This window comes from Canis aureus, chromosome 19 (genome assembly GCF_053574225.1).
Source record: "Canis aureus isolate CA01 chromosome 19, VMU_Caureus_v.1.0, whole genome shotgun sequence".
Taxonomy (NCBI): Eukaryota; Metazoa; Chordata; class Mammalia; order Carnivora; family Canidae; genus Canis; species Canis aureus.
Window position 1 is genome coordinate 19,053,755 of NC_135629.1, and position 24,717 is coordinate 19,078,471.

Consider the following 24,717-nt stretch of genomic DNA (forward strand, 5'->3'; position numbering starts at 1 on the left):
CAATTGAAGAGGAATAATGCAAATATATTTTATTGAAAGAGACAGAAATGAAAGAGAGCATCCTTTCTAAATTTTGCTAAAATTTATTTTCCATTTATGTAATCATCCACTCAACTTCATGTTAGTGCTGAAAAAAAATCAGTGGTTCCTACTGTCTACATGTCTTATTTAATTGCTTCCTTTTCCACTCTACATTGTAAAAAGATAATTAAAAATTATATTTCCCCTGATGAGGAGCCTCACAACATTTTTTTCAGGAAGGTGGTTTCATTTTGACATGAGCTAACTAAGTTTCTTCTCTCTTCACCCATCATACTATCAGTGAAAAGAAATGACACATCCAATATCTGTCTCTTACTGTCTTACTCTTTCAACAAATGTAACCAGCCAATGTACCTAAAAGATGTATTTATGTAGCTAAGGACATAAAGAAAGTCCAGTTCCAATTTTCTTTTACTGGTCTGCTTTCAAAATAAGCAAATAAACCTAGGGAAGAATAATAATTCACCCAACGCCTTGATGGAATTTAATAGTAACAGTTCTTACTTCCCTGAAAATAAGAGATTTCTATAGAAATGATAATCAACCTCCTGTGAGTATATGGAGCTTATAAAACCTGAAGAGTTTCTAAAGGTCAGCAAGCATTGAAAGTTTTGTCCTAGGGATAAATTTCTAAATAACCCTGAGGGGAAAAAGAGAGGGAGAGAAAGAAAAAAGTTCAACTTGATGAAAGTAAAATGTGCAAACTTAACAGTTTTTGGATTATCATTTAATTACAGCCATCAATCACTTCACATCTGCTTTCCCCCAGTACTCAAGACGTTCAGGCAAAAGCCACACAATCTGACCAACAGAGAATATATAACCCATTCAGAATCTAAAGACTAGGAAGCAGTATTTGAGGAATTGCTCTGTAGGAGATCTTAGGAAATTGCCTTAAAAGTAGGATAGAGGAATCCATCTTTTAAAAAATACTAGGAGCGGCAGCCCCGGTGGCTCAGCGGTTTAGCACCACCTTCATCCCGGGGTATGATCCTGGAGACCTGGGATCGAGTCCCACTTCGGGCTCCCTGCATGGAGGCTGCTTCTCTCTCTGCCTGTGTCTCTCTCTGTGTGTTTCTCATGAATAAATAAAATATCTTAAAAAAATACTAGGAAACCCCAAGAATAAAACTATCCCTTTTAATTAATAAGGTGAACACTATCACTTCTTCTTGTGTACCAGTTTAGAGATGTTTCAGTCAGTAATCCTTTTTCAAAGAGCTTTGCTTTCCAGATCATTTTATTTTCATCCTTATCTTTACTAATGCTTGGTCTCCAATAAGTAATTTTATGAACAAGATTTTACATTCTTTTAAAATGAGGACCATTTGAAGTTGAGCTTTTAGAAATACATTTGCTCCATCAATTAGTGCTAGAGGATGCCAGCAAATGTCTTTATGGACAGCTGCTACTTTCAGCGTTTAAAGTATTTTAATTTCTTCTTATTGAGGGGTTCATACAGACCCTAAATTCTATAGTGAAAGAATTAAACAGCTTTAGGCTTTTTAAGCTCCAGTGTGTTCAGAAAAAGTGTTTCAACCATGGTAATCCTCTTGTCCTGTTGTATTTATCTCCCACCAGATACCTAAATGCTTCCCTCCTCTTCTCAGGCAGATAATTGCATAGAGGTTGGAACCAGAGAGGAGTTGAGCCAGTGCTGAGCAGCGGATATAAAAAGAAGTGTCACCCTAGTGGAAGTAAATAGACTCTGAGAGCATAATCTCTGTCCTTATTTATTTTTGAAGCCATAAATGCCCAGAGGAAAGCTTGTCATTTATTTAGCTACAGAAATCTATGTCTGCAGCCATGTATGGTTTTTAACTTGTTTTTATTTCCATATATTTCATTGTAGCAATCTATAGTCTTGAACCACCTTGGTCTTCTTTCTAAATATGGGTTTCATCCCAGTGGTGTTTTTGGCTACAGCCTTCAAGATTCTTCGTGTTTTCAGAATGACAGTTTTTTCATTACCTGTTTTTTTCCAACAGAGTTCATCTGGCGATTTAATGATAAGAAACATTCAGCTGAAACACAGTGGAAAATATGTGTGTATGGTGCAGACGGGGGTGGACAGTGTTTCATCTGCTGCTGACCTCATAGTAAGAGGTAGACATTAATGCCTCCATGGTTGTTTTGTTGTTGTTGTTGTTTTAATCTTATATCTTACATCTTAACTGATGATTCCTTACTGGAGGAAAATCCATGAGACCACATATGGACATGTGAGTTATATTATTGGTTTGATCCCCCCTGCTCCAGAATACCAGAGAATATGACAAGAAGGATGAGTGCTAATTCAATGACATAAATATCTCAACCATGCATTTCTAATAGCTCTCACTGTAATAAGTGTTTCACAGCTGCTGCCACGCTGATGTGTTTTTGAGCATGTCATTAATGCAGTGATAGTGTTTAATATGAAAGACAATAGTGATAGTGTGTATATGACAAGTTCCAAAAAACCAGGATCATCCAGGATGCCTGAGAGAATTTGCCAATATGAGGTACTGTCCAAGGTGCTGATTTGCTACTGGGCTGAAAAATGAGCAGTGTGGGATAGAATAAAACAGCTCTAGATGGCAAACTGGGAACTACAGTGGTGCACCAATAGATGAAAGGAGAAGGCATCAGGCCAGAAGTAAAGGATGTTGAATTTGGAAAGGTGTAGGAATCCTGCTGAACAGAGAACTTCAAAAAGTGAGCATCATTTGCAGCCCAAGAGTACTATGAGTTTGAAATTACTGACTCATGTCCAGACGGTAGAAATGTCAAAAAGAAAAAGTGGTAGTTGTATTGGTAGGCCAACATCCTTTTTCCCTAAGTATTTTTGAAATTAGGATCAGTTGTTGATATTAAAGTGATCATGTGACATTCTTCACTTGGGTAAAGGATGATATTTATGGAATTGCTACCTACCATTTGCATTTTTGCCTTCTTCAGGTTCCCCTGGACCACCAGAAAATGTGAAGGTAGATGAAATTACAGATACCACAGCCCAACTCTCTTGGAAAGAAGGCACAGATAATCATAGCCCAGTTATATCCTATTCTGTCCAGGCAAGGACACCTTTCTCCGTGGGTTGGCAAACTGCCACAACAGGTAAAGGGAGAAAAGCAAATGCCATTGGTACATAAAAATGGATTTTAAGTCAGTGCTAAGACCTGCAGAGTGTTATTTCTTTGATATATTCCTTTTTAGTGCCTGAGGTCATTGATGGAAAAACACACACAGCTACTGTAGTCGAGTTAAATCCATGGGTGGAATACGAATTTCGGGTTGTAGCCAGTAACAAAATCGGAGGTGGAGAGCCCAGTTTACCCTCAGAAAAAGTAAGAACTGAAGAGGCAGGTTAGTGTTTTTGTTTTCTGAGTAAAATGGGTTAATAGGTTTCCCTGGGTGTGTATTTCCATTTCTCTCAGCCTTGGTCTCCAGGCCAGCAGGGGAGCAACCTCAATAATCCATTGTTGCAATTATCTGACCTATCTAATGGCAGAACTGGCCATATGGCATTTGTCAAAAGACACTCGTGTAAGTGATTCTGATGTAATGTGACATTTCCAAAAGTTCAGTCCATCATCAGCGTTCATTACTGCATGTTGAGTGAATATGTTTTTGTCACTTAAGGTTATAATTACTATCTGACATACTCACCCTATTAACAGGGGAAATGCTGTTTTCATTTATAACAAGCATTGACAAATTGTTAGGATAATGACATTTGGGAGTTCTGCTGCTAGGAAATCTCATTTCACCACCAAGCTCCATGAATGAGCTCAAGCAACTGGCGATTAGGAATACTTTGACCCCTCGACTATTAGATTAAGAGAGAATCATTCTTAAAATTCATGTTTGTGTCAACTGTTAGTATTAACTTTAAGACTATTTTTATAATTCTAAAAATATCCTAACATTGAAACTGAATATTAGGAAGTGTACATAGTATCACATTACTGATGCATCTGAGAGAATCTATAGACTTTCCTTTTAATTAATATTAATTAAAATGATGTTTGAAGTGTAGCTAGTGCATCACTTTAGGAACGAGCCAAAATATAAGTCATGAAATACGTTTCAGTAATTTTAATGATGCCTTTTTACTCAGGACAATACAGGTGATATTTATGGAAGGAATTATGAGAAATAGGGGAACCATGCTGATATTTGTAGTCCATTTATTTATTAATGCAACACATATTTAAGGAGTTTCTACTATGTACTCAGCACTTTCTAGATATATGGTGAATACAGCTGTAAACAAAGACACCCAGTCAGGGAACTTCTATTCTAGTTGTGTCATAGAATTTACTAAGCATAAAGTTCTTGGTGTAAGCAAGGAATCTGATGCCTATGGGAGCTTATAAAGAATATCTCCTAACAAAATTTGAAGAGTTGAGTCTAGGTCATTTTTTTAGGTAAAGTCAATGTTGGTTAAGCAGTCATATCTCTACTGTGAAATAGTCGCAAGTTAAAAATTTATGCTGGATTCCTTTTCCATACTTCCCAATGAATCACTTTCCCTTGTTGTATTGACCTTTGAACTGAGGCAGTTTTTGTATTGTTTGAGATATTTTGAATCTTTGATAATTTCATGTAAATCTAAATTATTTGGTGAGCTCCTCAAATATATATATATATATATTGCATGTATGTTTCACATAATACACACATACACACACGTATAATGTACCATTGATCAAATTACTTCAAACATTAGAAATAAGCAACATTGAATCATCTTTCAGTTAAATATTACCAAGTGCAAATAAGGTTTTATCTCTGTCTCTCTGACCTACACAGTTCCAGAAGTGCCTCCTTCAGAAGTCAGTGGAGGAGGTGGAAGCCGGTCTGAGCTGGTGATAACTTGGGATGTAAGTGTCTGAATGGTGTCCTCTGGGGTTTCCTATTCCCATCATGGATGCCTGGCTGGTGCTGGTAGTGGTATTGGAGGTGGTGGTAATACTAGTAGCTCACCCTATGCCAATTACTATTTCTAGCAGTTTGTATATTTTTTTCATTTCACTCTTGCAACATTTTATAGATGAAAACACTAAGGCATAGAGAATATTAAATAATTTGCCCAGGGTCATTTGGCTGGTAAACACAGAGGTGAGAGTCAGGTCCTGGCTGTTTGCTCTCAAGCGGTTCTCACAGCTTTCCATACAACTGTAACCCCACTGATGATGCAGACTCTGATTCCAGCAGGTGCTTGCTTCCTGGCCATGCTCTCAGCTCTTGCTTTATGTTGTAATTAGGAAAAATTTTAATTAACACATTTAAAGTCAGAAAGCATGAGAATTGGCTGTGTTATTTGAAGATGTTGTTGAAAAAATAGGAAGTTAAGAAATCCTGATGGAGTGTCAATAGAAATTTTTGACACGATCTAAATACAGCTTTGACCTTAATAAATCGTTTTTACCTTTTTTTAAATATACTTTTACGCCTTTGTACTTCGCCATCGTATCAACGGGTAATTTCTTTCTGTAAAGTCAACATTAGGGATTAGGCGATTTTTATATGACTCAAGAGATAAAGTATATTCAACTGAATGTATATTTTATGATACATAACTCAGGTTGGGGCTATAGGATGCTCAAAATATCTGAGTAATTTTGGAGAATTCCAATTAGTTATTTGGATGGCTATGAAAGAGTGGCATCTGTCTCTTTAAAAGCAGGTGGCTGTGCCTCCGACCCTTCTTTCCTTTTTTATGTAACTGCTTAATATGATGTTGATTATTATTTTATGGGTTTTGCAAAAGGCTAAGGATTATAGCTCCATTTATTTTTGCCTTGCCCTCATGTGTAAGCGTGATTTAATATGTCTTTCCTTTGTAGCCAGTCCCTGAAGAACTACAGAACGGTGGAGGTTTTGGTTATGTTGTTGCTTTCCGCCCTCTTGGAGTTACCAACTGGATCCAGACAGTGGTCACATCTCCTGATACCCCAAGATATGTCTTTAGGAATGAAAGCATCATGCCATTTTCATTGTATGAAGTGAAAGTGGGTGTTTATAATAACAAAGGGGAAGGACCATTTAGCCCAGTGACTACAGTGTTTTCTGCAGAAGAAGGTATGGGGAATATTTTTATTATGTATTGTTTCAATCCTAATAAACCACTAATGCTCCCAAAATTGATGTGGAAATTCTTTGTGACTTCAGATAAGTTTCTTCACAAGAATAATGACTGAAGTCACAGTTAGATTCACAGTCCAGGTCATAAATATCAACCATGAAGCACAAGACTCAGTAGCTAGTCAAAGGGTATAACTAAAGGTTAAAGTCTGTGGATGAGGAGTACATTCTGAGTTCCAGCTTGTGAAGCAGAGAACAGCACTGACTTCCACAGCCTTCTTCTTTTGGGGATAAGATTAAGGTATTCTCATGGAAGTTCCCTAATCTCGATTCTTATAGTGTTTCCCATGACCTGAGAATAGCATGTTAGCAGAGTAGTGTGGGAGGACAGAAGTGTTATGGAGAAGTGTGCAATGTATGGGCTGGAAGATGTGACGCACCAGTTCCAGCCAGTGTGGATTTGTACATACCCCACTCTGGACCCATAGCATCTCTCTGCCTTTCTTTCATACCTACCTCAACTATGGGATCTCTTTAGAAAATATTGTTATCGGGAGAATCATATGAAATTGCCATTTTTATAAGACAAAAGCAGCTAAATATTGGCTATCCAATGGGGTTCAACTTAATAAGAATGGCAGGAGCTAATTGTCTTGAAAGCTTATCATTGCCAGACTTTACCTAATTTTTATTTTCTAAGGGGGAATTTCATGTAGGTACTGTTATTATGGCCCATTTATAGGTAAGAAAATGGAAGTTTAATGAAAGAAATTAATAAACTTGCCAAACTCCATACAGACTTACTAAGCAAGTATTTTAACCCAGAGTCTTTGCTCTTCACCATTCTGAACTCATGAAATGTGATTTCACAGTATCTTCTCTGCCCTGAGACCTTGTAATAAATTGTAGAAGGTGGTCCACAGTTGTCATGTCTATAATAATAAGAAGACTCATTTTTTAATACCTCAGACACTACATATCCTTTCTTTTTATGTGGAGTTCTGAGAGAAAAACAAGTAGTATAAAAACCTTCACAAAAAAAGAGCCTTTATATTCATAGCCAGACCCCATTTCCAAGAGTGGCCAAGGATATTCATTACAAGGGTAGGGTTCTGAGGAAGGATAGCAGGTAACCAGGGAGGTTTCAGACACTGCCTACCCTGTGCATCTTGGATTGGGAGGGGTGGCGGTTGGGGAGAGGGCTAACTGCAGCCTTTTACCCTCTTTCCCCCTGTATTTTCCTCCTCCTGTTACTATTCTCGCCACCACGATAAGCTGGGTAAAGGACTTTCTGTTCCAAACATCAGAAACAGATTTGACTTTTCTATGAAAAAAAAATGAGAGATTTGTTGGAAATACACTAGGACTTATTGAATTAAAGGAGGATTTAAACAGCATACCTCTTAAAGGTCATTCATAAGAGAAGCTCTGGAGCCTCAGAAACCATTTGACTCTCTAGGGTGCCAGGGCTGGACTGACTGGCCTCAAGTACTCCTCATCTGTTCAAACCAAGTTTCAAATTCTCAGGAGAGAAAAATCTAATAGACCCTTCCTTGGACCAAGACTCTGCTTCACTATCAATCAGCATGGCCCAGAAGAAGTATCTTTTAACACAGAAATGGATATTGGGAAAGAGGAGGTCCCTGCTCAGAGCTGTGCCCTGAGAGAGGAGAATCACTGTGATTTCCTAATGCTAAGAGTTGGTTATTACAAAGGAATCTCTTTGTTGTGTGATAATGTTCTGTGCATGTCTGTTGACTCCTTCAAAGCAGTAAACTGGAAGTTGCTTCATCTCATTTAAGTGTACCCTTCCTATGGGCCTTGGATACAGAAGGCACTAAGTAAATACTTATTGAATAAATGAACTTTGTAGAGCATGACTTTGTTTAACAAGACAAAATTAAACAAACAAATAGGCAGCATTTGTGGGCATAGGAGTGCCCGAGCAGGAGCTGTGGGATAAAGGGGAGATAAATAATGATCTGGTGAGGAGAACAAAGGGAAAGAAGGGCAGAAAAGATACTAAGAAAAAACTGCAATGGAGGAAAGAACAGTTTCTGTAGCTATTTAGCAAGGAAAAGCCTGTCTATTCCCAAGGCATGGAAATAGATCAGGAGATGGTTTATGTTTTCAAATGTTTTTATATTTTATTGTGTTTTCAAATATGTTAAAGTGCTTTTTTGAAAATAAGAACTCCAGTAGATTTTTAATTAACTATCAAAATAATAATTGTGTTTCACTTGCTTTTGCCAAACAGAGCCTACAATAGCTCCATCTCGAGTGTCTGCAAATAGCCTTTCCTCCTCAGAAATTGAAGTGTCATGGAACACCATTCCTTGGAAGTTAAGCAATGGACATTTACTGGGCTATGAGGTAATTTCTTTTAAAACTAATTAGACTGTGTATGTATGTTGCCATGGCACCTTGTCTCCTTTCATTTAAAATTCTTTTTAACAATGACATCTTAACTAAAGTCTAACTTTTGTTGAAATTTTACCAGTACATTGTCCCATGTGATTATCAATGGATATTGAGTTTAACTTAAGCTGAATAAAATAACTTGGGATAGAAAACAAAAAACAGTGCAGTGCCTTGGTGGCACAGTCAGTTGGACGTTGGATTTTTGGTTTTGGTGTACGTCATGATCTCAGGGTCGTGGATCAAGCCCCATGTCAGGCTCCATGGTTGGCAAGGAGTCTGCTTGAGGTTCTTTTTTTCCCCTTTCTTTCAGACCCTCCCCCCATCTCTGTCTCTCTAAAATAAATAAACAAATATTTAATGAAGAAAAAGAAAGAAAACAGTAATATGGAAGGAAATCATATATCAAATGGGCCAAATCTTTTCGATTAACTAAAAAAATAAGAGGTTAAACTGTAATATTTAAGTCCAAAGGATATTTATCCCAATAGGAAATCATTTTCTTCCATCTCTTTGTCTTACTTTCTTGGTAGACTTGTTACAATGTGTAATTCAGATTCTTTAGAAGATATCTGTCTATAACTTAATTCTTGCCTGCAGTCTGTGACATAATTTTTGCCTTCAAAGTACTCTGGAGAAATAAGATAAGAGATCTGAAACATAGGATGACACAAGACCAAATGTAATGAAGACCAGAAAAGGTGACAGAGGAGAAATATTGGAATGGGCAAGAGTGATGAGCAATCTTGAACGTTTTCATAGGCTTAATGGGACTTTAAAGGAAAAGTAAGCAAACACAGAGAAGATGGAAAATTCTAGATTAAGTGTGGCATGTTGGAAATGCAGAGGGAGTAGAGACCCATCTGCTGAAGAAGTTTCCTGTAGGTTGGATGATTGCAGATAGACACAGGAGAGCCAGATCACAGACGACTTTCAATATTGGAAAGAACCATTCTTACTGGGCCCCATGGTTACTAGGGAGGAGTTAGAACTGGAAGCAGTTGATCTGAGAACTGGCAAGATAAAAAGTAAAGTCTTTTTTTTTTTTTTTTGAAGATTTATGTATTTATTTCCTAGAGAGAGAGCATGCAAGTGGGGGGGAGGGGCAGAGGGAGAAGGAGAATCTCCATCAGACACCCCAGTGAGCTTAGAGCCCAACATGGAGCTTGATATCAATACCCCGAGATCATGACCTGAGCCAAAATCAACAGTTGGATGCTTACTCAACTGGGACACCCAGGTGCCCAAAAAAGTAGTCTTAAAAAGACTTCTCTGACAGTGATATTGTAAGAGTCATAGGTATGATTTCATCCCCACCTTTAGTCCTCTTTTTAAGAACCTTCTCTCATGCCTATAACTCCCGATTCAGTGGCAGGCTTACACAGGCACATTTGCAACACAGGACCAAATACCCCTCCACATAACCTCAAACTATTGCACCAGGGTACCCACCTGATCCTTGGACAGTTAAGCTGAGCTAGTCAGATTCTTGTTTGATATATTGAATGAAGCAACATAGAGGTTGTAATTATGAGTGTAATGCACTCACTGATATGTCAAATTTAGGACTCAGTTCAGGCTTCTCAAGTTAAGAATATGGGCAAGCGTAACAAATCTCATCTACAGCAATGAGATGGAACAGACATACCCTCATACAACTCCAATGAATGGAGGAGACAGGGACGCATGGATCCAGAAACAGCATAACAGAATAGCTCTTTGACAATGCCCAGTTCTCAAGCAGACTTTCTGTATTTTTTTCCATAATGTCACCTTGTCCTCCTTTTCAGGAAACTCCCTTTATATTTGAATTTGGAGAGTTTCTTTTTCTGATAACCAAATATTGACTTGAATAAATATTAATGATAAAGTAGAGAAAAGATAGTCTAGAGCAGCGGTGCTCCAAGATGGTACTGTAGAATACCTTCACCAGAATTACCTGAACTTTTGCTAAAGATGAACCCCCCAGGTCCCTCCCTGGACTCACTGAACCCAAACATCTAGGAATGGTCTTGTTAATGTATATTTTTAGTAGGTATCCATAGGGAAAGATCTTCCCACACCTTCAGTACAGGACACATGAGTCCTAACCCAGAGAAACTTGACTAGAAACAGAGCCATGCAGCTTGATTCAGCACCTGAGAGGAAGCCAAGAACATTTAGTTGGAATGTTCCCTCAATTCTATGAAGCAGTGAAAGGTTGTGGGCAACCCTTAGTAGCTCCCCAGTGATTAGAGAAACGGCATTGTCGGGAAAGGTAATGGAAGGAGATCTAAAAGGAAGTAGTTCTGAGCTCGAACCTGTGCCACATCTTGACTGCCACTCACTGGCTCCAGTGCTGGAAAAGTTGCATAAAGTCTGTGAGCCTCATTTTCCACACCTGCAGAATAGGGCAGTAATTGGCATAATCTTATTAGGATTTGGGAAGTATTGAATGATATTAGACACTTAATGTGCTTCTCACAGTTTCTGGCTTGTAATAATAAACAATCCATAAGTGTAAACAGTATCTCAAAAGAATTTTTGAAATACTAATAAATAGAATTCTCCCCTGTAAATATCCTCAAGCAATTCTTCAGCTCTAAGCTTCTTTGCCTTAAGAGAATTTATGAAGGTTGTTAGAAGGAATTGCCTGCAAAAGTACTTTCTTCCTAGTTTTGTTTCCAAAACTCAAGCCAATAAGAAGAGTTCCATGTATCCTGGAGGGTAAGAAAAAAGAAAATGCCACTGAGGACAAAATAGAAGAGAAATTTCAGGTGACCTTGGTGGTATAAAGATCTGAGGCTTTTAAAATCTTGGGGAGCCCATGCCTTTCTACCTGGCAATCTCTATGTTGGTGGCAAGATCACAGGAGGAAACATGTGTTTCCCACATTCATCAATGATCAATGATTTTCCGTTCTCCAAGCATGGGCCAGGAACCAAAGGGATCAAATCAATATAATATTAAGCTTTCTTGGCTTAAGGTTTTGGGAATGGGTGCCCCAGCAGTGACTGAGGTTGAATTTCCCATTAGCTGAGCAGGATAGGAAACTCAGTGGTAAATCAAATTTACTTAAAGAAAATAAACACATTTTTCTTGCCTCAGACATTAGACTGAGATACACATCTCCCATTAATAACTTTGCCCTTTACAAACCACAAGACAGAATCATAATTTGAGAGTTGGTTGTACTTTGTGAAATAGTTAAGAGAAATAAACAAGAGAATATACAGAAATGGGGTTTGTGGATTTCAAAGCACCACAGCAAAGTTAGTAGTTGGTGGCAATTTTTTTGGCAGCATAGGGACAGATAGATGTTAATTTGGCATTACATAAATGTAAGCTGATAATATTTTATAAGAGGGGTGCCTGGATGGCTCAGTTAGTTAAACATCTGCCTTCAGCTCAGGTTATGATCCTAGGTACTAAGATGGAGCCCCATGGTCTGTCGGGCTTTCTGCTCAGAAGGAAGCCTGCTTCTCCCTCACCCTCTCCATCTGCTTGCTGCTCCTCCTGTTCTCTCTCTCTCTCTCTCTCTCATTTTCTGTCAAATAAATAAATAAAATCTTTAAAAAAGAGTATTCTAAAAGAAAGCTCAATTATACCTCTATTGTCCATGTCAGGAAAGAGTGATTGGATGAAAGAGAAAACCAAAGAATCCAAAGAGAGCCAGCATGGTACCTTATCATCTTAGAATGAGACAAACTTGCCTTCAATTCCACTAGGATAGAATATAAGCTCCACAAGGGACTGGAAACTCTGTTTGTTTATTCAGTGATGTATGCTAAGTGCCAGGAGTCCTATCTGGCACACAGGAGGCATGCAAAAAAATATGTGTTGATTGAATAAACGCAATTTTGACTCTACTATCTTACTGCTCTGTGGCCTTGAGCAAGTTATTAAAGCTCTCCAAAGCTCAGTTAAAATAAAGATGATAATAGTAAATAATACACTGCAACATAGGAGAATAAAATGAGATAAAGCAGCTACTATCAAAACAGCCCAAAGAGACTTGGGCTTTTCTCTGTTTTGAGTATTGGTCACCGGGATAAGATTTCTTTGGAAGGAAAAATTTGAAAAACAGTGAAGAAATATAGAAACACTTAGCACAGTCCAAGTGTACAGCTCAATGGCTGTTGTTTCTGTTGGTGCTGGTGTTGCCATTGGGCTAGGAGACAAAAAGATGAGAGAGGCGATGGGAAAATGTGACTCATCTTGAAATTTGGGGATCCCTGGGTGGCTCAGCGGTTTAGCGCCTGCCTTCGGCCCAAAGCGTGATCCTGGAATCCCCAGGTTGAGTCCCATGTTGGGCTCCCTGCATGGAGCCTGCTTCTCCCTCTGCCTGTGTCTCTGCCTCTCTCTCTCTCTCTCTCTCAAATGAATAAATAGATAAAATCTTTCTTTAAAATGTAGTATGAATACAGTGTTGAAAGGAAGCAACTACAGAAAATTCTTTCCCAAATGCTTGTTAAATAGGAAGAGAAAGAAAACAAGCTAAGGGAAGGATGCACTAATTGGGAGAATCTTAAGAAATAATTTATATAATTACACCAGGATAAAAATATATTTTTTCTTAGGTTCAATAATGATTTAAACACTAACGTGGAAAAACAAATGACATAGCAGAGTGTTTAATTACCAGTCATGTGGCTAACTTTCTGGGTTGCAGTTTCCCCAATATGGCTTTAAAATTGTTAATAGCTCCTGCTCTTCTCTCATCTCAGTGAGGGTTGATCATGTGCCACGTGGCATGCTGAGCACACATCATCATTACCATCTAGACTAATTTTCTTTCTGATTTGACCAAGTAGTAGTTGAGGAGCTCATTTCCCTAGGCTCCAATTTATTTCATCTGCTAAACCGTAACACTCAGGCTCAGATCTTTTCTTGTGCCCTTTGGATAGGAACAAGAGATACAGACATGATAAAGAGGATGCAGAGTGTTTAAGTTCATGGGTAGGAAGTGCCAGAGGAACAAAAGCTCCAAAGTTACAGCATGGTATATACCATCAATTTCTTAAAGTCATTATGTGCCTTGAAAAAATAAAACTTGGGATAATGACCTTGATAAGTGATTGAAACAAAAGTCTACACTTGTGAAATAATACAGATTAGTATATTTGGGGGAAACTTAGTAGATTTTTTTAAATGTGTGGGAGGGCAACACAATAAAAAATGTGTGCAAAATGCCTAACTATTGACTTCTTTGTCCTCTTTGTCCAGACTCCTGTTCCAAATAGCTCTACAGAATGTGCTTGGTTTCTAACGTTTTAATTACAATGGAAAAAGATGTCAAATATTTAATTTTTTGAGAGTGTGAAAATTTTACTGAAAAAAAAAAAGAATGTACATTAAGTCTAATTCCTTACTATCAGGCAAAAAATTAACTTCATTCTAGAATGAATCAAATGTACTTAGGAAACTTGGATAGAAACAATTGAGCCACATTTAAACAAACAGGAAACAGGCAAAAATGAATTTCAGTGAAAAGATGCAGTTTTTTTGGCTCAGAGTGAGGATTAGCTATGCTAGAGAGAGCAGTAACTGTGTATGAGTGTGGGATGTTCAAATGGAGCTGTGGGTATGTGTTTAAGATATAACTGAAGGTACAATATTAGCTTCAGGTATATAACATAATGAGTCTATATTTGTATATATTGTGAAATGACCACCACAATAAAACAGTTAACATCCGTTGCTACACATAGTCACAAATTTGGGGTGTGTAATGAGAACTTTTAAGACCTGGGACAGCCCCGATGGCCCAGTGGTTTGACGCCGCCTTCACCCCGGGATGTGATCCTGGAGATCCAGGATCGAGTCCCATGTCGGGGTCCCTGCATGGAGCCTGCTTCTCTCCTTCTCCCTCTGCCTGTGTCTCTGCCTCTCTCTCTCTGCCTGTCATGAATAAATAAATAAAATATTTAAAAAGAAAAAAATAAAATAAATATAAAAAATTTAAAAAATATAAAAGACCTACCTTCACAGTTACCATTGCTGTATGTTAGATCCTCATGACTTATTTTATAATTGGAAGTTGTTTGTGTGTGTGTGTGTGTGTGTGTGTGTGTTTTCTTTGCTAGGAAAAGGTAGTCCCTGGCAGACTGTGTCTCAGCACTGAGGGATCCAGGGCAATAAATATAGCTTCTCTCCTCCTACACTCCCATCCTTTTATTGGCCAAATCCAGTGAGAAGCCAGAGGGCCAGGGTCATGTAGCCCTCCTAGAACTGAGAGCCAATTAAAGAAGAATTGAAGATAGATCCAGATTTGTCTACCAAAACACTATTGGATGCATTTTGCCTGCCTTATATTTATTTAAATATGTTTGTTCTAGTAGCTAAGTTGAAATATTTGTCTCTCTGAAAATCTTTAAGTATAAACAAAATTACTTTAATCTACTAAAATAGTATTTCTGACTTAATACCCATATTTTAATGGCTAAAAAAGTGCCATTTTTCAATACATTACTGTACTTTAATGGCTTAAAAAAGTGTCATTATTCAATACATTACTTTTATAAATTGCACTTTGTGTTAAGTTTTAATTAAGTGAAATCTCTTGTGCAATGATATTAAGGACTCATAGCAGGGACATTAGTTTTTGAAATAACCAAATTGCTTACAGAAACAGAGATAGCATTTTAAATCCATATATTCCTCAAGTTTGTTTCTGTTTACTCGTCCAGAAGATGTAGTTTTGGAACCTAGGCGAGGTTTGGTGGGGTGAGGTCCGGAGCCAATGACCAAGAAAGAATTCTTGAGACATCTTTGGTGCAAAACAGTGGTTTTATTAAAGGAGGGAGACAGGACCTGTGGGCAGAAGGAGCTGCTGCCCCGAGGCTGTGAGGGGTGGCTGATTATAATACTTGGGGTTGGGGGAGGTAAGGTAAATGGAGATTTTCAAAAGAACTTTCATAAGCTAAAGAGGACCTGCAAATAGTGGAGGCCTTGCCGTTGTCAAGTTAAGGTTGTCTTTCCCTCTAGCAAGGCATTAAAATTAAGACAGTTGGGAGCTTCCTAGGAATGTATAGCATAGCCTATGGTGAGGAGGGGGATGTTGCAGGGTGTCAGCCTGTGCTTTGTCTTCAGCTAGCCTTATCACACCAAAAACTTCTTATACCAAATATTTGGGGTTTTTCTCTACACTGACCAATTCTCCTGCACCTGTTGGGTATCCTAAAATTGAGTTCAATTCTGACACTATCAACCTAGAATTAGGTTCAGATACCACAATTAAGGGTGTAGGACACAAGGCTGCCAGTTCCTCCACCCACACACACACCCATACACACCTCAGATGCCATGCCTCCTGTACTTCTGGTTGACTGTAAGTCAGGAGCTCCCACAATTTCCTCGTTGGGTTTGAGATCTTGCTGGTACAGCTCACAAAACTCAGGAAAGTACTTTACTTACCATTATATATTTATTATGAAGGATACAATTTAGGAACAGCCAAATGGAAGAGATGCATAAGACATCTTCTGTAGAAGGGGCACTCACAGAGCTTTCACACCGTCTCCAGCAGCATTACCCCTTCAGCATCTTAGTGTGTTCACCAACCCAGAAGCTCTCTGAACCCTTCGATTTGGGATTTTTATGGAGGAGGCTTCAGTACATAGGCTTTGATTACATCAGTGATCATTAGTTAACCTCAATAACCCAACCTTCAGCCCCTTGTCAGGAGCTGGGGCTGAAATTTCCCACCCTCTATTTATAAGGTTGGTTCCCCTGGCATCTAGCCCCCATTCTAAAGCTATCCAAGAACCAGCAACCACCAGATAGCTCATTAGCATTCCAAAGGAGATTCCAAGGGGTTGGGGATCTTTGAATCTCAGGTGGAAAGGAAAGTGGCATTTTAGACTTCATTTGTTAAATCATTTAAGAATCCAGTAATACTGAGTGCTTACTTTGTGCAGGCTTTGCTGCGGGTGGTAGAGCTGTGGTAATAACCAAGACAAACACAGCGTCAGGTGTGTGACCACAACTTGGCATCTGTCCCTCCTGCTGTCTGCCATACCGAGAAGTGCAGTTGTTTCTCTTCACAGGGGTACACTGGTACTAGCAAACCAAGGCACAGTGATACACAGCTATTCAAGAAGATGGGCTCTAACTCTCATGTATATAGCAATGGAAAAATGCTGAAAGCCACAATTATTCTTGTCACCTGCTCCTTTGCAGTGGATTTACCTTTTATTTCCCGCCCCCTACCCCCAAACTCAGAATTTGCCACTCGAAAATGCATATCTTCAATTCTGGAAAACGCTCAGATGTTTTCTCTTTTGTTGTTGCCTTTTCCTTCATCTCTTCTGAAACTCTGGTTGGAACTTTTCATTTGATTGATGTTTGGTATCTCTTAACCTTGCTTTCATAATTTTTTTTTCTCTCCATGTTGTCTGGATTTATTCATTCTCTTTTCAATCACGTAGACATGATTCATTTTATCACTTAATTTTATCAGTGGCTTTATTTTTTAATACTGTATTTTTCTGATATTTTTCAAATCCATCCAGTTTTCTTTTGTTTTTTTTTTTTGTTTGTTTGTTTGTTTGTTTGTTTTAATCTTCTACTCTGATGACATAAATTCAGGCCCTTGTTTAGTAAATTTGGACATTTAGATATACTTACTTTAGGATCCACTTTAGATCAGTATCTTGTAGCTAGTCTCCCACTAGCTAAGTCTGCTAACTTTTTTTCTTGTTGGCAGAGTTCTTTATGTATTTTGCAATATTTTTCTCTGCTCATCTTTAGTAGATGGAACTTTCATGTTCTGTCATTGTTATACTAATTCTTTTCCTCCAGATGTTATACAAACATATATATACATATATATGTTCTGTATCATATCTTTTAACTGAAGTATAATTGACACAGTCTGGACAATTATATTTGCAGAGATTCTTCTTCAGTCTAGATACTTTTCCTTTCTTCTTTCCTACATTGCAGTATATCTATAAAACCCAAATCAGCATGGAGTTATAGTCTGTTTTCTCAGGTATAAGACTTTTACTATTTAAACCCAAACACAACTGAGAGGGAAAATATGATCTTTGTCTTTATTTCATTCTCAACTTTTTCCTCTTTTATTTTTCTTTTTTCACTTTTTTAAAACTTTTCCCTATTTAAGAAAAAATTATCCACCTTTAATAAATATTTTTAAGCAAAATTATATAGACATAATGTATTAACTACTCATAGAAAATTGGGAATATCAATGTACTACCCTGTTTTATTTTTGTTTGAGTTGTATGCATATTTATTCAATTTTTTAGAATTTTAATCAATTCTAACTAATATCACATTTCAATTTGGCACAAATTTTCTCTGTGGTCTCAATATTTCTAATATGTGTCAGCAACCAAGTTCTAAAAATAAATCCCTCATCCTAGCCCATGGAGTACTTCAGAAGCATCCTGCTATCAAAAATCTTAAGTACTTTTTATAAGTAAATCTATAAGAAATATTCCTTATGCCAATTGAAAATTAATTTCATTTCTTCTTTAAGTCATTCACTTAGGGAACACTTTTGTAGGCAACTTATATTGAGGTAATTTGACATATCAAAGAAAGAATGGCCCATGAGCTGAGACCAGTGTGTATGACCCAATGGCCTTGATTGAGTTATTTATTAACTCCTTGGTGCCTCTGCTGTTCCATCTGTTAAGGGAGGATTTTAATAGCTCATAATTATGTGATTTCTTTCCCCAATCTATATTATGTCCAAGGCTGCAAATTTCAGGCTGTCTGTAACATTTTATTTTAATTATTGATTATGTGTCATTCTTAGTTAATACGTAGATAATGCTTTCAAGGGCCGGGAATGTGTCTTACCAAGTTGGAGTCCTCTAAACCTAACACTACCTAGTGTTAACAGTTGTTGAATATGGAATCTGTACCAGTTTTTTGTATCCATTAACAATTTACTTGGCTATGGCTTTATAAAAGACAATTTTGTATGTTATCTTCAATTAATGAATACAATCTATGTGGTTTTCTTTTGTAATGGTAAAACAGGTTCCCTAAGACATGTGGATTTTTCTTTGCTAAAATGTCATCATCAGGTTTCACTGTTAACTTAATAGAAACAACATATTCAATTAGTCCTGATCATTTGAATTCATATCCTCCTTGTAAGGTTTTATAAGAATTAATAACTCTTTTCCAAGAGAAATGCACTTACATATATACATGGACACACCATTTTACATGAATTTAAGGGGTCCTATATACCAGTATAAATATGAATGTAAATATGAATAAAAACACATACATTTACATTCATAAATTTGCACATTTACACACATATGTGCATACATGCATATATATACACATATACATATGTAGGGAAAATATTGTTCTAGTATATTAGTGTGCTAATTTAGGATCATTATTGAAAAATCTGAGATTTATACTTAGCTACTAATTTTTTTAAATAAAGAATTTTATGGTTATTCATTTTTTTAAAAAACAGTAATTTCTAGTGTATTTTTCTCAGAGGGCTAAAACTGGTCACCAAAGTAGCTCATAAACGTGCTTTGTTTGGACAATGACTTTAAAAAATGGAGCCAACACTAAATTTGAACCATTTCACATTAAAATAAAGGTTTCTCCTTTTCTTAAAAAAGAAAAACAAAAAATCACCTGGGTGGCTCAGTGGGTCAAATGTCCAACTTGATTTCAGCTTGGGTCTTGAACTCAGGGTCAGGGGGTCAAGCCTTGCATTGATTGGGCTTCACACTCAGCAGGGAGTCTGCTTGAGATTTTATCTCTCTCTCTCTCTCTCTCTCTCTTTCTCAAATAAATAAATCTTAAAAAAGAAAAAACGTCCTGTAAATATTGGCTCTATCTTCCCTCAGTCAACCAGAGCCAAACAGTGGCTCCCTTACTAAGATGAAACTTGGCTGGCTATTTTGCCACAGTCCCCACAAGTGTCTGTTGCCCTCATGACTCTGACGGCTAAGGATCAACTGCCATTTTCATTGTGCTTGAACAGCTGTTGACATACACAAATTACAGAAATGGTCTTCCGTTTTCATATTTCACTATCAAGAATAGATCAATGAAAGTCAGACAGAAAGGGCACATGATGCAAGAAAAACAGGAGAAAAAAAAAAAAGAAAAACAGGAGAGAGCATATGTATTTCTTTATGAAAGCAAAAAATATGTACCCAGTGTGCTTTACACATTTATGTTAAGTGTCTGGTCCCTGCTTTACAGGACTAAATGGTAATATCTGGCCTTCTCTTGAGGAATGGCTGTACTTTTCCTGAACCATTTGGTGGTTTTGATGCCTTTGCTGTTTGTGTTGGTTTTGCTTTTACTTTATAGATAATCCAAACTTCCTAGCAGAGCATAGCAGAACTTTATAGCAAAGACTGGAGATAGGAAACATGTATTTTTATTGTATTTTCCTACGCTTCTTTCTTTTTTACTAAATATTCTCATTAACCTATTTTTATGCCTTATACTACATATGCATTTATCTTTATATAATATCTTGGATCATTTTCACAATTCAGAATAATGAAATACAAGTAAAACATGTTATCATATACTTAAATTTAACTGTGTTAACTGCTTTCCTTTTCTCTTCAGCAGCTCTGCATGAGCAGGTGGACTTGTTGACACCTGGCCATCACTGTAGGATAATCCAGTGGCCAGCTGGCTTTTTGATAGTCTTTTTTTTTTTTTCTCAGACAGTTCACTTTCTTCCCGGAGGGAACCTCTAGCATTGAGTGGAGGTTAAATAGAGTTGCCAGCATTCTGATCTTGAGCTTGGACCTGGTTGGTTAGGGCCTGAGAAGGGGGCGGGGTGCACTTGCTTTATTCAATAAGATTTCACCCTCATTTTCCCCTTGATGAGCTGTAGTCAAGCACTTACTCTCTTTGACTTTATCTGGCTTCTTCATGTGCTTATTCATTTTCTGTCTCCTCCTGCCATCCTTTTTCTCTCACTTTTGTGGAACAGAACCTAATGGAACACTTAGCACACACGAGGTCCTTAACCAGCATTTGTTGCATAAATGATTAATGTATATATATTACAGTACCCATTTTCATGAAAATCACTTCATGTAAAGGGGTAGTACTGTTTGTGTCAACCTTTCGCATCATTAATGTTTTTCTGTCCACCAGGTGCGCTATTGGAATAACGGAGAAGAAGAATCATCAAGCAAAGTGAAAGTGGCAGGAAATGAGACGTCAGCCAGACTCCGTGGCTTGAAGAGTAACTTGGCATATTACACAGCTGTCCGGGCTTACAACAGTGCTGGGGCTGGTCCCTTTAGCACCACAGTGAATGCAACCACCAAGAAAACTCGTACGTATATTCTGATTTTTTCAATGGCAAGGAAGTAATTTATGGTAGCTTTCTTCATCATTTAAAATGGACAACCCAAGTCAGTAAGCACACTGAATCTTACAAATCCAACCCCAAACCCTTGGAAATTCAGTCACATATATCTTTGTCTTTGTGATACCCCTGAATCATTAGATAGAAACCCCAAGTCAAAATAAATGTGTACCTTTTGAAAAATCTTAGTATGGGATTTTTTTTTCTTTCAAAATGTGATAAACTTAGTTTAGTTTCATGTTTGTTTGTGTTTGTTTTTAGTTTTCCAAAGCTTGAGGATTTCTGGTAAACATGAGTAAGTTAAATTTCATACTAGAGAGTCGAGTGATTTTCTTGTTTTTTGCTTTCCTACTTTATTTAAAAGATGCCAATGTGCATTAAAAGGTTACCACCAGAAGATGTTGGTCCATGTGAATATACCAATACTTTTAAAAATCTGACCAGAGATGTTAGTTGCCTTCAAAGCTGAGCCTTTGTTAGTTATGTATTCACAGGTAAATTCACAAGCCGCAATTATGAGCTATACATAACTTGGCTTTGAATTACACTACAGGAAAATCAGTAATTTGCAATTTTATAGTCTCCCACATATATTTCAGTTAAACTGAGAGCACAGATATGTTTTTATTTGTTGTATTTTGTTAGTAACTTCTTGTAGTACAACTGTTTGAATTGTCTCTGTCATGTCTTCATCATAGCTGATAGCAACTGAGAATGCTCTATGTCCCAAGTGCTTTAGATGTATTCCCACATTTAAATTTCCTAACTACCACAGGAGGTAGCTATCATTATTTTTAGCATCGTGCAGGTAAGGAAATGGGCATGAAGGATGAAATACTTTTAACCCAATAATGTATTACTTTTATTTACAGAAAATTATTTTTCTTCTTGTTTTCAAAATTTATTAACTCGGTAAAAATGTTTGCTTAACTGGCTGCATATGGGAATGAGACATTAATTTTGCTTGATTTCTGTAATGCATTTCTATATCTGTATATAATCCTCAAATTTTTATGAGACCATACATTTGTTAAATAAAATTGCTGAGAATACCAATAATATAAAACTGAATATCACTGGCTAACTTTGTGGATAAGTTAAAATATATATAAAACATAATTCTACTACTTTATTTTTTTTTAAAGATCTGATTTATTTATTCATGAGAGACAGAGAGAGAGAGAGAGAGAGAGTCAATTACCAGTTTGCTGATATAATGAGATTGCAGAGCAAAAGTTTAACACAAACCATTGTAAATCTTCAGTAACATACATTTACAATCAGCCAACTCATGGAATAATTCAATATTGTCCTTCACGAGTTAGTAGGGGAAGCCTGACCCCAACCTCTTACTCATAATACATTTCAGGGGTTAGACCAAGGAGTATACGGGTTTGGAAATATTTAAACTGAAAACATTCTGTGTTTAGAACTTCTCGCTAAATGTGTTTGGTATTCTCAATAACAATTCTGAATTAGTAAGATTTAAATATACATCATTATTTATGTATTCAAAGCACAGCATCAATCAAAAATTCTGATTGCAAGAATATATGCAAGCAAGTTTATCTGGCTCTTCCCTCTGACTTAATAATTGATATGATTACTTGCTAAAAAATTATGATTATAACAGTATGACATCATCATGGAATCAGTGAAGAACTTAAGTTGGTAAAACATAAGGAAAAGACAAATAATAGGAATATTAAGATAATGTACAATGAGTGAAATAAAATTTTAAAAAGAAATTTTTATGATTTCAGTGTAACACATAAACACTCAATCTAAAGTAGAAATATGCAACAATAATGATGGTGATTATGATTTTAATGACTGACACTTACTGAGCAATTTGCAGTCACTATTCTCAGTATGTTTTGTATATTGATTCTCAGTTCTCACAGCAACACCATGACTTCAAAGCTGATGGTAGCCTCACTTTAGAGATGAGGATGCTGGGGCATATAGAGGTTATTTAACTTCCCTGAGATCACAGACTTAGTAGCAGGATAGGCATCCAAATCCATACAGAGTCTTAATTCTTCGAGCCTCTCTTTCATCCATATAATCAGAATATCTGTGTCTCATTTAACATCAGTGTTTTTTGAGATTTTACTCCATGCTTAGGATATGGGTAATGTGATCAAAGCTAGACAGGATTCCTTTGCTCATGGAGCTGTAGTCTGATGGGAATTCCAACAATTGAATAAAATCCCTCAGAAAGTGATACATTCTTATTTCTACAATTCAGTGGAATTGCTTGTTGATCTGTAGTGTTATTAGGGAAAAATTTCCTACCTTGGGTCAGAGATTGATAGAGATAATTGAAATCCTAATTATTCTAAGATTGGATATGAGAAGCATGTTACAAATTTCAATTTTATGTTAATAATTTTCCTTAAAGATACCAAAATGCAAGTAAAATGGAACCCTTTAAAATTGTTCTTGGGGATGCCTCAGTGGCTCAGTGATTTAGCACCTGCCTTTCGGCCCATGGTGTGGTCCTGGAGTCCCGGGATCAAGTTCCACATCAGGCTCCCTGCATGGAGCCTGCTTCTCCCTTTGCCTGTGTCTCTGCCTCTCCTTCTGTGCTTTTCATGAATAAATAAATAAAATCTTTAAAAATAAATAAATAGATAGATATATAAATTAAATTGTTCTTGTTACTGTTACTGGCAACTCTTAATAGTCATCCTAACCTTTGACTTTGGATTTAGCTTCAAATCCTGTAAGAATTTTGGTAAGGTTTTTGTGCTTATCTCTATATAAAGAGAATTATCATCATGCTTCAGACATAAGTACTAAAATAACATCTTTGACTGTTTTCTTGCTGTCTGATTTCCCCTCTGGATTATAAACTTTATGGGGAAAGAATCCTTCTGTGTCTTGTTCATCCAGCCCTAGTGCCCAGCATGGTGCTACAGACCATGTGTTAAATACTGAGTGGGTAGCTAAATGGATGAATGAAATTTAAAGTAGCAGGCCAGCCTGAAGGACTATTATTAATCAAATATACTTCCTCTTGACTGAACATTGTGAATTCAAAACACTTAATGTAGTCTTTTACCATCTTGCTTAAAATGTGCAAGTTTCATGGACTCGTAATCATGGAATTTAGTATGCAAGCCTTTATATCAATACAGATCTTGGGTGATTATTTTTGATTAATGTAAAATAATACAAGGATTCTCAAGTTAAATGCTGTAGCTTCCATTAAACACTTAATTTTTGATATCCAAATACTTGTGTTTTTTGGAAGCATTTCTGAGTTAAACTCTAATTAGCCTCTTTAAGTAATCTAAAATGGGTCTCTGTTACTTGCAACCCAAGGAGAGCTAACTCTTAAGAACATCTTGTTTCTAAAGGCACTGATGAGGAAAAATTGCAGATGGCATGTAAATGATGAAATTTCTTGGCTTCTAACAGGAAACATATTGAGAATTTTATGTTCAGAGATTGCAAGAAGGAATTTGTAGGGCAAATATTCTGCTTTGTATAACTAAAAAGTCAAGTGGTAATTCTGGCTTTCAGTATGGATGGATTTAGCACTCTACCAACATCCTCAAGATTCATCTAATAAGACTTCATACTGAATATTTCTAAAACTAAGTTTTTGACTGTCCCATCCACCCCATTTAGAACCTGTCCTTTCTACAACATTTCCTGTCTCAGTAAATTAAACCCCAGTATTTCAGTTTCTCAGGTCAAAAATCTTGGAATCACCCTCAACTCTTATCTTTCTCTCATCCCCTACAACTGGTTCAGAATCTGACTCTGCAAGAACCTACCACATCCCATTGCTTTCACTGCTGTCACCCTGATGCAAGGTGGAGTATCCCTCACATGGATCAGGG

General features: G+C 37.0%; 1 protein-coding gene across 6 annotated transcripts in view; it reads left to right on the top strand.

Annotated features, from left to right (window-relative positions):
* CNTN3 (contactin 3) overlaps positions 1-24,717 on the top strand; it is a 327,555-nt gene that overhangs the window by 287,065 nt on the left and 15,773 nt on the right. For all 6 annotated transcript variants that reach the window (XM_077858046.1, XM_077858048.1, XM_077858044.1 and 3 more), the window contains 7 exons: positions 2,031-2,148; positions 2,983-3,141; positions 3,241-3,390; positions 4,840-4,910; positions 5,877-6,111; positions 8,372-8,487; positions 20,647-20,830. In XM_077858046.1, coding sequence (XP_077714172.1) covers positions 2,031-2,148; positions 2,983-3,141; positions 3,241-3,390; positions 4,840-4,910; positions 5,877-6,111; positions 8,372-8,487; positions 20,647-20,830 — 1,033 coding nt within the window. The remainder of the gene's footprint in view (positions 1-2,030; positions 2,149-2,982; positions 3,142-3,240; positions 3,391-4,839; positions 4,911-5,876; positions 6,112-8,371; positions 8,488-20,646; positions 20,831-24,717) is intronic.